The 14567-nt window shown below is 38.6% G+C and overlaps 1 protein-coding gene across 1 annotated transcript in view; it reads left to right on the top strand.

The window, feature by feature from the left end:
• The window catches only part of ptpn23a (protein tyrosine phosphatase, non-receptor type 23, a), a 90358-nt gene that overhangs the window by 21458 nt on the left and 54333 nt on the right, over positions 1 to 14567 (top strand). Inside the window, exons 5-8 of the mRNA XM_060823757.1 lie at positions 4957 to 5006; positions 5126 to 5257; positions 8247 to 8327; positions 9432 to 9563. Of these exons, the coding sequence (XP_060679740.1) occupies positions 4957 to 5006; positions 5126 to 5257; positions 8247 to 8327; positions 9432 to 9563 (395 nt within the window). The remainder of the gene's footprint in view (positions 1 to 4956; positions 5007 to 5125; positions 5258 to 8246; positions 8328 to 9431; positions 9564 to 14567) is intronic.

Here is a 14567-nt window from a genome sequence, read left to right as displayed (position 1 = left end):
AACAGATTTGTCAGGCATAACCTTGACAAAGCCGTGCTGACTCCACTCTATTTAAGCATGCACTTCTAAGTACTCTGCAAACCCATCCTTAGTAATGGACTCTGAAATCTGATAAATGATTGAGGTCAGCCTAACTGGCCTGGAATCTCTCTCCTTCTGCCACCCTCCCATCTTAAACAGGAGTGTTGCATTAGTATTAACACTGGTTGCGTTGAAAGGCCTGTTTTTAACCCATATATCCTATGCACTTTTATCCTTGATTCTAATAAACATGACTAATGCTGATTAAGTAAAGATGTGGCATAGTGGTAATATGCTGGAATAGTCACCTAGAGGTGTGGACTGGTGCTCTAGAGCTGTGGTCTCAAACTTTAAGCATAAGATCACTTTTTGAATTTAAATGTAACCCAGTATCATCTTAGAAGAAAATATCGACTAAACAGTTTATTTTTAGTGGTATATAAAGCTAAAACCAAATATTTTTAATTATTCATTTTGTCATCAAGTCTGAGAGATATCAGTGACTGCATATTATCAGCCTTGAGGCCTGAGGTGCAGTTTGAGACTGCTAGTCATATATAGTATGCCAAATTGCTGTCTGTGAAATGGGTGTGATACTTGGATTTTGGAGTTGTGCAGCCAAAGTCAGCTTTCATTTTAAAAGCTGGTCTTGTATTCTGTTTGCAAGTCCCCAAACATCAGAGACTCTTGATCTGACTTTCAGCTGGAATCTTTTTTGTTATCCACTAGTGGGGCTTGGATGTCACTGGCTGGCTCGCATTTATTGCCAATCCCTAGTTTCCCTTGAGGTGGTGGTGAGCTTATTGAACTGCTGCAGTTGACCCACAATGTCCTTAAGGAGGGGAATTCCAGGATTTTGATCCAAGGACAGTGAAGGAACAAAAATATCTTTCCAAGTTAACATGGTGAGTTGCTTAGAGGAGAACTTGCAGATGGTGATGTTCCATGTATCTGCTGCTTCCTTCCAGGTGGAAGTGGTTGTACATTTGGAATCTTTAGTGAATTTCTGCTATGTACACTGCTGCTACTGAGGAAGTGGGTGTGGTGCCAGTCAAGCGGACTGCTTTGTCCTGGATGGTGTCAAGTTTGAGTGTTGTTGGAGCTTCAGCCATCTAGGCAAGTGAGTAGTATTCCATCGCACCCCTGACTTTATCTTATGGATGATGGATAAGCTTTAGGAAATCAGGTGGTGTGTGACTTGCTGCAGTGTTCCCGGTCTCTTGCTCTTGTAGCTACTGTGTTTGTGATGAGTCTCGTTGAGTTTCTGGTCAGTGCTAATCCAGAGGATGTTGATAGTGGAGGGGAAGAGTTTAGGGGCGTGGGGAGGTGGTGTTCAGTGAAGATAACAGCATTGAATGTCAGGGGATAGTGGTTAGATTGTCTCTTATTGGAGATGGTCATTGCCTGGTATTTGTGTGGTGTGATTGTTACTTGTCAGTCCAAGCCTGCATATTGCTCACATCTTATTGCAATTTAAACTGTTACATCTGCTTCAGTATCTGAGGAATTGTGAATGGTGCTGAATTGTACTTATTTCCATTTCACCTTCACTACTTTGAAAATCAAACACTTAGGTGGGTTGGTTACCAAATTCCATCATGTTGAAGGTATGGATTTGAGAGACAAACTTTTTTTTTTCATAATATCAAACTTCCTCATGTGCACAGAACTTTTGAGTGGAAGCATTTTTCTTTGTCTTTGAATTGTTTTCTAGTTCTGTTTTGTTCTATATTTGCAAAGTGTTGCAGTGATTCATTATTAAATTGGGAGAACCACAGACTCCATTTAAATTTCATTGCGTTCGCAGAGCTAAGTCCCTGTCCTTTTCCCTGCAGTTCACAGTTCATCTTGTTCAGTTTTGACAATGCCTCTGCAAGGAACTTGAAGTCAAACAAGCACTCATTGATTTACAGGTCACTGCAAACTTCATCTCTTGGTTTAAGAAAAAGTGACTATTTCAGTCATTGGAATTAAAAATCTTTGCAGGTCCTTCCCTTGATTTAACCATGTCAAGGGTTAGTTTACTTTTCGCTCACATTAGTAGGCAGCATCAGGTTTGTCAAATAAAGATTTAACAAGCGATGCGGAAAGGCTCTTTCCTGAATAGAGTTTTGAAACATGACCTTCCGCATGTAACGAAAGGTAGTACGTTGATGCTGTAATGCCTGCTGGTAGATTACACAGTGGTAATTGAAAACAAAAAGAGAAATCAGGATCACTTCTGCAAATTGCAGCAAGCCAGAATTTGCAACAGACGTGTCTGGTGCACTATCAGTTGCCATGGAAACCAATTTCTTGATTTGAAATGCTTTTCTTATGAATGTATTATAGCTTTCTCATTACTATGGGAAAATGAGTGAGAAGATCATTTTGAGTTGCCATTCCATCAAAAAGGATATGCCACAAAAATAATCAGCTAAACTGTGCCAGTCACGTCTATGGATTTGTTGATCTACAGTGAAAAGCACTGCACCTTAGGTCCTGAAAGATGTCTTTAGACCAAAATTTCATCAGTCTTGTTACTGTGGAAAACACTAAGTGATATTTCCTAGATTGCTGTTTCTATTTATTCTTTATTCTTGAATTCTTTGAATAAAATTTCAGTGGCCACAGTCATTGCTCCTTCAATTAATTAAGCACCTGTGAATGATTTCTTGTGTTTTGCCAGAAGATGGCAACCACAAAATGATGCCTTACCTATCGCTGCTGGTTTAGAAGAAATTTACTTTTGAGCTTTCAAAACAGCCTTCAGCTCATCAATTTTTTTGTATGAGGGAAAATAATTCTTGAAATTACTGTGCAGCATTGAGTGGTATTGTACCAAGTTCCTTTTTTTTTACTTAACGATATACTTCTGTGACATTAGAGGCCAAAGTCCTTATAAACGTGAAAGAAATTCATTTTCCAATTCCACATGGAAATTGTTCATTTTTGTTTCATTGTTAGATGTTCCAAATTCATCATTCATCATAACTGCTTCACCTTTATAGTTTGTGAAATCTCTCTGCCATTGGCCATGCTGCAAGTTGGCCTTTGGATCTATCCCACGGAATATCCAGAATGTATTTGGTACCTTTCAAGTGTGGAAGTATTAGAAGGTCACATCTGTGGTTGCAATTTGTTACCAGGGCTCAGGGTCAGCTTGTATTGCAAAGGAAATTGGATGTGAGGTATGGCAGCATTTCTTATAATTTTATTTTGACCTGCTCAGACTGATTAGATAAGCAGAGGAAGGAAAATGAAAAATGTCAGGTCTACAGGGAACAAGCAGGACTAGGACTTTAGCTGAGCTGTTCTTGCAGAGAATCGATATGGGCGCGATAGGTTGAATAACCTTCTATGTTTCTAGTACTATAATAATATACTGACTTTACACATGTTCCTGTTATATGCCTTATTCATTTGTTTGCATGATCACTATGAAATGTAGCCTGCCATGATAGTCTATCTAGACCAAACTGAAATATGTTGCAACAAACTAGTAAAACCTGTTAGCAGTATGCACTTTGCTGTAGCTGCACAGCTTCCAGAAGCGGAAGTCATGCAACAACGTGGTGATTGACATGCATGTGGTGAGACAACGTGGTGAGATCAACTGTCAGAGAACAAGGCCTGAGCTCAAGATCCACTATTGGAGACTCTTTGATTAACCGCTCCATCGTAATTTACATATTGGAGGTCACAGCTGAGGGTATTTAAATTTGGTTAATAAATCTAGAATATAAAGCAAAACTCAACAACCAGAACAACTAACGTTGATCTTTACCAAAACCCCTCTGTTCATTAATGCCCTTAATATCCCGATCTAGCCTTGTGACATGTAACCTCAGAGCCATAGCAACTAGCTCTGAAATGGCTTAGCATAAAACTCAGTACGAAAGCAAATTAGTAATGGCAGTAAAGTTTTGTCTTGCTAAGAATGCTCGCAGCCCATGAGAATAAAAAGAAATTAGACCTCCATAAAGCAAGTAACTTGGTGATCTTCATGCTCAAACCTTTTATGGATGTAGGTTTGTTCGCTGAGCTGGAAGTGACATCTTCAGTGGGCCTCTGGGCAAAATACTGTTGATAATTCCTGCTTTCTGTTTATGTTTACATTTCTTTGGGTTGGTGATGTCATTTTTGGTTCTTTTTCCAAGGGGTGGTAGATGGTAGTCCTTGCATGGTATTTTGTAAATAACATTAGTTTTGCTTGTTAACAAACACTACATTGGACAAACAGGCAGAAAACTAGCCACCAGGATGCATGAACATCAACTAGCCACAAAACGACATGACCCTCTCTCATTAATGTTCTTACATACAGATGAGGAAGGACATCACTTCGACAACACATCCATTCTAGGACAAGCCAAACAGAGACATGCACGAGAATTCCTAGAAGCATGGCATTCCAACTGGAACTCTATTAACAAACACACAGATTTAGACCCCATATACCACCCCCTGAGAAAAAGAACAGGAAATGGTGTTACAGGAAATGATGTCACACAGGAAATGGCATCACCAACCCAAAGATATAAATAGAAAGCAGGAATTATCAATGGTGCTTCGCCCGGAGGCCCACTGAAGATTTTACCTAGTAGGGTGACAAAACATCTGGAAATGGACCTTCCAGCTCAGCGAGCAAACCTACATCCAGAACTTTAAGCTGAGTTACAAATCTTCTCAACTCACTCAAACCTTTTATTTTGAAGAAACGTTAATTATATTTTGTAATTGAGCCTGATGTAGCTCTTTTCAAATTCTAACATGAGCCATTCTATGATTTCTTAATGGAATTTCTTAATACTGAATTTGGATAGTTTTATACTTCTGTCGCAGATATGCTCTAGCATTGGATTGAGGTCAACTAGATTCATTTCATATTGGACTGGCAGAACCAACCTTTGCATGATGGAATGTTGAACTTGTGATACTTTGTTTGTCTCCCAGGAGCCCTTCACTCAATGCTTGGAGCTGTGGATAATAGAGTGACTGAAGAGGTGGGTAATATATATAGTCGAGTTAACTGCAAAATGAGCAATTCTTATTAATTTTGTCTTTTAGATATGCCTTGTTTATAGACATGCCCAGTAATTGGATTTCTGTCACTTCTTTCCAGGGCATGAAAGTTTCCTGTACACACTTTCAGTGTTCAGCAGGGGCTTTTTCTTTCTTACGGGATCACTTCAGTCACTCTTACAGTGTAGACATGAGTCACCAAATCCTCAACCTTAACATCAACCTCATGCTGGTAAGGACAAGACTTCAGATTAGGTCAAAAGATTTGTAAATGCATATTTTGCTGTAGTCTCCATTGTTTAACTGTTCACACAAACTATTCAGGACTGAGCCGTACAGTCCTGATGTGGAAACCTTCTTCCTTATACTGTATTGTGCTAGCTCATCTTGGTTTGTTTTGATAGATATTCAGCTGGATTTCTTGATTCTGAATCCTATCCCATACTATACAGGAGAAACTATTTTTATGTTCTCCCCTAAGCTTACTCTTGCACATTGTTTTCCCTTTCTTAATCAATCCCTTTGAATACATTTTGCTGAATTCTAAACCGTTCCCACAGTCTGGTCTAATTTTTTTTTTAATGGCCATTTTGTATGTCTCTTCCTTGGATCTAATAATATCTCTAATTTCCCCCATAGGCCATGGTTCAGCCACCTTTCCCATTATCTCCAAACAGGAATAAACAATTATTGAAGTTCCTTGAATGTTTGTCATTGCCTTTCCATTGTCATCTCTTTTAAATAGCATCCCCAATGTATCCTAACTAACTCATGACTCACACCATTGTAATTTCTTTGATTTAGATTCAGGGCCTTATTTTCTGAATCAACTATTCATTCTTCCATTTTAATGAGCAATTCAACCTGTGCTTGCTCATCCCCAATATGCCTCTCACAACTGGATTGCCAATTATTCTTTTCTCGTTACACAATATCCAGTGTAGAATGGCCTGTGTTTGAGGTGTTTCCTCAATGTATTGGTCCTGAAAATCATCCTGTGTATTATTAAGAATTCCTCCTCTGTGGTATTCATGCTAATTTGATTTGCCCAATCTGTACTCAGTCATCCATAATTACAGATTGTCTGGATCTCTTACTACCTGTTTATTATCATATATACCCCTATAGTTTGGGGTTTGTATACAGCTGTCACTAATGACCTAGTAGTAATCCTGCGGTCACTGCGTGTTGAGGTCCTCCGTTTCAACTTCCTGATTTTCTATGTTCTGCTTATAGGACTTTTATTTTAAACTTAAGTCGTTTGTACCATGACCACTGACTGTTCATCGTCTCGGCAGTATGTATTTTAGCCACTCTGGGATAGCCTTGACCCTGCTACCAGGGTAGTAATGTACCATCTTTGGAGTCTTGTTTGTGGTCATAGCAATGCCTGTTTATTCCCCTTCCAATCAAATTTCATTTAATTATTGCATTCCTACACTTCTAATTCCTCCCATGTGCAGCAGAACCAACCATAGTGCAATGAGTTTGGCTGCTGCTTTCCCCTGCGTGGTCATTTCCTCAGCATTCTATCTAATTTGCAGGGAAATAGCACGAGACATTCTTCCACTGCCTGCCAGGTCCTCTTGCTTTGCCTGGTAGTTACCTATTGCCTTCCTACCAATGGAGTCTTAGTCTGTGGTACACTTGATATCTGCTACCCTCTGCCTTACTGACGCTCTATAGTATCCTCAGCTGTCACTCCAATACTGAACCCAGGCTTCAAGGAGCTGTAGATGGAGACTTCCTGCATACGTGCTAGCCATGGGCACGGGAACTGTACTGGATTTCCCTCGCAGAGCAGGAAGAGCACATCATAACTTTGAGCTCCCCATCATGACTTACTATTTAAACTTAACCTTTGAGAAGATGCTGAATATCAAATCATGTCAAATTATTGAGGGCCTTTACTCTGTGGTCATCGTTACTTAGAATGCTCTTAACTACAAAAAAAAACCAAATAGTGCCCCTTTTCTTCTATGCTGCATTCCACCGTGCTCCAATTTCTCTAAGGCGCACCCTCATTTCTGGCTGTCCTTCACTCAGGATATGCTTTCTCCTAACTGCTCATGTAAAGCTTACTCCTGTCAATTGAGCCAAAGGTGGGTGACTAGAAGCTTGGTACTCAGAGGTAATTTTCTAGGAGAAGATGATACATAGAGGGGTAAAGGTGGAATTCAAGAATGTGGGACCACTTGTGGTCAGGTGAAGGAACTAGAAATATGTAAGGCAGAATCAGAGGAGAGAACATGGTTATACCTTTGCAGAAACTTGGAGAAAACGAATGATACAACGGTTGATTAGTTGAGGGGTAAAGATGAGAAATTAGCTATGGAAATGAAAGAAGCATACTTTGTGATGGAGGCTGTTCAGAGCTGACACTTGTTTGGATATTGATTACAAACTGTTTCTATGCAAGGACATAGGGATTGGAGTAGATTAGTCGGGCCCTCAAGCTTTCCCTGCATCTCAAAAATCATGACTGATCTACCCAGATGCCATAGTCCTCAACTTTCCTAAATTTAGAAACATTATTTTTAAAAATATTTTGATTTAACTTCCACAGCACACTCTCTCTGGTAGAGAATTCCTGATAATCGCTACCGTTTGGGGAAGGAAATTTTTTTTGCAATGCAGTTTTAAATGAGTATCCCTTTTTAGTCCGTAACTATGTTGTCTTGGTTTGTGATTCAACCATTAGTCGAAGCATCATCTTGACATCTATCCTGTCAAGAACTCTCAGAAGTCTGTAGATTTTAATAGCATTCTCGTCATGCTGCTAAACTCTAATGAATAAAGGCATAACCTGATCTTGATACTAAACACTTCGTCCCCGGAATCAGCTCAGTGAATCTCTTAAATGGCTGGAGCAGGCATTAGAGGCAGATTTATGGAATGATATGGAGGATTTCTTTCTTGTAATATATTAATACTGGGCATAAGCAACCTGTGAAGTTTGACAAGGAGACTCACTGATAGCAATTGCATGCCTGTCTAGTGTGTTTGAAAATACAGTGTATGTGCTTTTGCAGTACATATTATTTAAGAGGCATGGCATTAATTAAATAAGTTACCATACCAACTGCATTCCCAAATGACGGCCCTCATTATTGACTGTGTTGTTATTTGAATAAAAGATATTATTGACACCTGCAATGTTTTCTGTAAAAGTATATGCTCTATTATGGTGATCATACTTGTCTTATGTTTTATTATTTTAGGGACAGGCTCAGGAGTGTCTGTTGGAAAAATCTATGCTAGATAACAGAAAAAGTTTTTTAGTAGCAAGAATCAGTGCCCAGGTGAGTTTATGTAACATTGTGCTTTTAATAATCTATGCTTTATTAGACTGTTTGTATCTTCCTGAAAGATTTTAAATGAGGAAAGTTGCTCTATTCCCAGAGTTAAGAGAACACAAAACCATGAATGAAAAGGATTTTAGAAACATAAATTTCAGTTGTCTTATATCTAAGTTTGCTTACCTGAATCTTAAATCTGTTTCCTTCTCATCACAAGCAAAAATCTCTTGCTTCAAAAGTTTGTATACCAATCTCACAATTCTTTTTTGACCACATTTATTTTTAACAATTGATTACTTTAGAAAATAAATTTAAGATCTTTTATTGATCTGCACTCCTTTGTGGGAATGGATCAAAGAAATCTTTTAATCTGGTTTCAAGGGAAGCCGACTTTGATTCTTTAGGTAAATTGTCATCGCTTCCCATCTTTTGATCTACAAATCTATCTTTTAACCATTGTAAATTGTCCCTGGCACCTTTTCATTTGAATTTTTAAAATTTTATAATTGTATTATCAAGTAAGCTGCCTGCTTCTACATTTTTGCAGTTATTTTAATGACCGTAGTGTTTTTTGGTCTATTTTCCAGTCAAAATAAATTCAGTAGATTGATTCCTTATAAGCGAGACTTGAAGCTCTTTGTGTTACCCTTTTTAAAAACAATTTTAATCAGTTATACGGAAACATGACCAAAACTGTACATAGGCCCCAAATGTTGGATATTATATTTTGTCTGACTGTTGTACTCTAGCTGTATAGAAATTTCTGTTAATCTTGCTAACATAATGCCCTGATAATATGAGAAGCAAGTATGTTTTTGTTTTAATTTTGAGAAGGGAACTGCCCTTTACTCTTCTCCAAAGTTAACTTTATTAGCTGTTTTTTTTTCTGCACAACTTCCTGTTGTGATTAAATTGAAAGCTGCTTCTAGCACCTTTCATGGAGACTTAAAGAAGCAAAAAATGTCAATCCTGGGTATATTTGCTCCTGACTTTGTTTGCTTTTATTCTTGTCGAAATTTGGTTAGTTTGAAATTCAAGTCAGAGAGAAAAATGCGTATTGCTGAAACGATGATTGGAAGAGATGTTGATAGTTTGCCTTGTTGCTAGGTGGTCGATTATTATAAGGAAGCTTGTCGTGCCCTGGAAAACTCGGAGACTGCTTCACTTATTGGGAAATTTCAGAAAGACTGGAAGAAGCTGGTACAGATGAAGATTTATTACTATGCTGCGGTTGCACATGTAAGTAGCATCATGTGAAAAGTATGAAACATTGAATTTTGATCTAGTGTTTTCCAAGAATACACTTTTTCCTTCTAAGTTTTCTCTTTAACTTTTCCTATAAGACCTGCTCCTTGTTTATAAATGACTATTACTCTGTACTTTGCATGTACCATTTCTAGAAGAAAAAGCCTAGACATGAAAATTGTTGAACTATTCTGTCATGAAGGACACCTTGTTCAATCCTAACTTTTGAATGTATATATCGCAAACTTTTCAGTCTGTATGCACTATTAATGCTTTAACCACCGGACAATTGGCTGAGCTTAAAGTATTAATTTGATTGAATATCCTCAAATTTCTATAAAATATCAAACAAGTAGCTTGTGCCCCTCTGTTACAGTAGCTATTTCATTGAAACTAATATAATTTCCATATTTGGCAGGGGCACAAAGTGTGCATTAGATGCCATGGCAATTTGTTTGATTATCTTCCCTGAATTCAGTCTAAACTTATTGCAAATTCATCTTTCTGACTGTAAGGTTTCTTAATGAAATTAGTGTCACCCCAACTATTGCATGGCTTGCATTCAGAACTTAACTGCCTTTAAGTCAGTTCAAGTCAATATAGTTCATTCTGAACAACTGCCTTGAAATCAATATAGTTCATTCTGAACTGGCAATATTGCTTCAATTTTGCAAGAATGGCTGACTTAGCAAGGAAGAAATATCCATCCTGATGAATTGTATGCGCTTAAATCTTAACCTAAATAAGAATGAATGGATGCTGACATGGTTGGAAATTTAACTAGCTGTTTGGTTAGTACCTGTCCAGTAGGGTATTTCCAGGACAAATTAGCCAGACTTGCTTGTGGCAAATTGAAGTAGTTTAGACTGGAAAAGAGTTGCTGCCTTCAGCACAGAAGTTTGTGGCTTTCTGACACCAGTAAGATCATACAACATAGAAACACTTTGGCTATAGGATCTTTGGGCAGGAGAGGGAGAGTGTGAAAGAGCAAGCGATATAACATTATCAGTTAAGGGGTCAGTTACTGCACTAGGAGAAAGATGGTCAAATGAGGCTTTGTGAGTAGAGCTTAGGTATAAAGTGGAGATAGTCACCTTATTAGGAGTATATTATTGACCCTCAAGCAGCCAATGAGCAATAGAGGAACAGATATGTGAATAATTCACTGAGATGTACCAAAAAAAAAGGTAATTACATCAAACATTGTCAACTTTCCCAACATTACTTGGCATAATCAAAGGGTTTAGAGATGGCTAATTTCTTGAAATATATTCAGAAGAACTTTTTATAATCCACATATAGATGATCTTATACAGGGGTTGGTGCAGTGCTGGACCTACTTTGGAGAATGAAGTTGGGACAGATGGCAGTAAGGAGCATTTGAATAATGACTAGGACACCATACATTTTAAGTGTGTTATGGAAAAAGATTTTTTGATCTGCAAAAAGGTTTTAGATTAGGAAAGAAGGATTTTATTAAAATAAGGCAGGGGTTCATATTGCCTTGAAAGTGGAGATGCAAGTAGATAGGATAGTGAAGGCGGCTTGGTATGCTTGCTTTTATTGGTCAGTGAATTTATTATATGAGTTGGAAGATTGTGTTGCGGCTCTACAGGACATTGGTTAGGTCACTATTGGCAAACTGCATGCCAAAGGTCTCCCTGTTGTAGGAAGAATATTGTGAAACTTGAAAGGGTTCAGAAAAGATTTACAAAAATGTTGCCAGAGTTGGAGAGTTTTAGCTGTAGGGAGAGGCTGAATAGGCTGGGGTAATTTTTCCTGGAGCATCAGAGTCTGGAGAGGTGACCTTTATAGAAGTTTATGGGACATGGAGGGGCATGGTTAGGGTAAATAGACAATGTTTTTTCCCCAGGATGGGAGAGCCCAAAGCTAGAGGGCATGGGTTTAAGGTGGAAAAATGTAAAAGGGCCTACGGGTCAATTTTTTCACGCAGAAGGTGGTGCATGTATGGAATGAGCTGCCAGAGGAGGTGGTGGAGGCTGATATAATCAGAACAATTAAAAGGTATCTGGGTGGACCGAGGGTCTTTCTGTGCTGCATATCTTGACCTTATCTGACCAAAGTAGACTACGAATAGCTCCTTCTGGGTAAATCTATGGCAGATTGGTGAGAAGTATTCAAATAGGATTGGGTAGAGTACACGCCTGACACATTCCTTTTAGAGTAAAATGTAGGAACAATAAGTTCAGATATCCCTGGATGTCTATGGATATTCAGTAATGCAAATAAATGAAACACAGTTGCAAGCTAGCAAATCAATGGAGACCCCAGTGGAGTATCGAAAGTGCAGGGGGATCTTAAAGCAATTTAGAGAGCAGAGATTGAAAAAACACTGGTGAGCAAGACTGAAATCCCAAGATATTCCACAAACAAATCAGGCGAAAGAGAAAAACCAGGGAAAGAGTAAGGCCTGTTAGGGACCAAGAGAGAAACCTGAGTGTGAAGCCAGAGGATATTGAGAGTGTTAAACATTGACCTTCCTTTCAGAGGAGGAGGATGTAGGTATGGAATTCGAGAAAGTAATCTTTTGAGCAGTTTGATATTGGGAATGAGGAGACATTGATGGTTTAGGCGAGTGTAAAAGTGAGCAAACCCTCAAGTGTAGAAGAGGTAAGTCCTAAGCTGTTGTGGGAGACAAAGGAGGAAATCGTCAGGACCCTGCCCCAAATTTTGATTTATTCTCTGGATCAGGGGAGGTGCCAGAAGACTGGAGAACAGCTAATGTGGTTCTATTTTTCAAGAAGTGTGAGAAAGATAAGTGAGAAAATTACAAAGCAGAGAGTCACATCAGTGGTAAGGAAACTATTGAAAAAACTTCTGAAGGAGAGAATTAATCTCCATTTAGAGATGCAATGTTGATAATGATAGTCAGCATGGCTTTGTCAGAGAACGTCATATTTAACCAATGTGATTGAATTTTTCAAGGAGGTTTACATGTATGTAGAATGAGGGTAATGCAGTTGTAGTGTATGTAGATTTTCCAGGTCCCACGTGGGAGACTGACACAGAAGGTCTTAAAGCATCTTGGCGAGTTGGATCCAAAATTAGCTTAGTGGTAGGAAATGGAGGGTGATGGTAGAAGTTTCCTTCCCTTTTTAAATCTGTTATTGTATTGGTAGTTTTCTGATACTCTGAATTCTTGAAAAATTGATTAGTTGTGCATCCATTATCTCTCTAGCTACTTTAAATATCTTAGGATGCATTTCATCAAGTTTAGATGCCTTAAGTCTTTAGCTCATTAGGCTCTTTGCAAGAGGGGAAAATAAATCTGTGGCTTTGATTCTAAAGAGATGAGAATATATTTCCAATAAAAGCTATGCCAGTGGAAATGGCTGAGATTGAGGTTAGGGGCAACATGGTGGCACAGTGGTCAGCACTGCAGCTTCACAGTGCCAGGGACCTGGGTTCAATTCCTGCCTCAGCCAACTGTCTGTGTGTGGAGTTTGCACATTCTCCTCGTGTCTTTGTGGGTTTCCTCCGGGTGCTCTGGTTTCCTCCCGCAATCCAAAAAAAAAATGTGCAGGTTAGGTGAATAGGCCATGCTAAATTGTCCATAGTGAAGGGGTAAATGTAGGGGAATGGGTCTGGGTGGGTTGCTCTTCAGAGGGTCGGTGTGGACTTGTTGGGCCGAAGGGCCTGTTTCCACACTGTAAGTAATCTAATCTTAAAAAAGTTGCCCAGAGATCAATTATGAGCCACTTTTTAAAAATGGTGTCTCCTAAATCCTGTCAGTGCGTACATATTAAGTAAGGCAAGATAAAACTTCTCTTGCCCCCTCTGATTCCTACCATCAAATAGGCCATCAGATCTAATTCTATAAAATTAGGAAATAAGAAGATCAGAAAACTAGACGAGGAACAACTGCCAGCAGGATGTGGTGATATTGTTTTGAGGCAAGGGCTCTGGCCCGAAACGTCGAATTTCCTGTTCCTTGGATGCTGCCTAACCTGCTGTGCTTTAACCAGCAACACATTTTCAGCTCTGATCTCCAGCATCTGCAGACCTGACTTTTTACAGGGAGGTTAAGGGCAAGATGATTGCAGGAAAGGAAAGGTGCAAGGATATAGTTTAAAAGTAAGAAAAAAAAATTAGTTACATTAGATTCTTTTAAGTGATATACAGTGAACATAAAATTAGTTTACACGTCTGCTTATTGTGTAAACCGAAATGTCAACTTGTCCACTACCTGATGCTGCCTGGCTTGCTTTGTTCATTCAGCCTCCTGCTTGTCTACTTTGGATTCCAGCATCTGCAGTTTTTTTTAGTCTCTAGAGCTACTTCTTCAAGGCTGCTTTTAATCACTGAACAAAGGGTTCTTTCCTGTCTATTTCTATGTTTGTGATCATTTCATAACAATTTTTTTCTGCAGAAGTTTTCAACTAATTTAAATTCTCTTAAGTGTTCAATAGGGTATTTGTTAGTTTTATTGTCTAAACTGACCAATCCTTTATTGTTTGTTATATCAGCAATTCAGTGGTCATTTCCTGTAGATCAAATATACATAGCAAATGAAAATACAATACAAATTGGTTCCAAATGCATGGCTTTTAAAATCGACATTTGATTTGCAGACTTATTTTGAGTTTGAGATTAATTTAAAATTCTGGTTTATATTGTCAGCTTGTTTTACTGCTAAAACCTGAATCTAAACCTTTTGTCTTTTAATTTGATCACCCCAGTACTGGCCACTGAAGTGTTGCCACTGTTATGATGTGAGAACCGTGGTTGTCAGTTGCACACGTGAGTTCATAAACTGGCCAGGACACTGGGAAGAAATCCTTTGCTCTTTTGAAATGTTCCCATGGTAAATTTTATCTCCAACTGAGAGGACAGTCCACTTCATATTGCAGCCAAAAGACAGCATTTTCCCCTTATCTAGTAGTAACTTATTACATATTTTAGTGTGAGTCTAGATTTTGAGGTCAAGTTTCTGTAATGTTTCTGAGAAACAAGTGATGCTTATTGTATCATTTGTGC

This window comes from Hemiscyllium ocellatum, chromosome 4 (assembly GCF_020745735.1).
Source record: "Hemiscyllium ocellatum isolate sHemOce1 chromosome 4, sHemOce1.pat.X.cur, whole genome shotgun sequence".
NCBI classification, from domain to species: domain Eukaryota; kingdom Metazoa; phylum Chordata; class Chondrichthyes; order Orectolobiformes; family Hemiscylliidae; genus Hemiscyllium; species Hemiscyllium ocellatum.
Note: the sequence above shows the minus strand (reverse complement) of the source record. Positions and strands in the feature narration are given on the sequence as shown.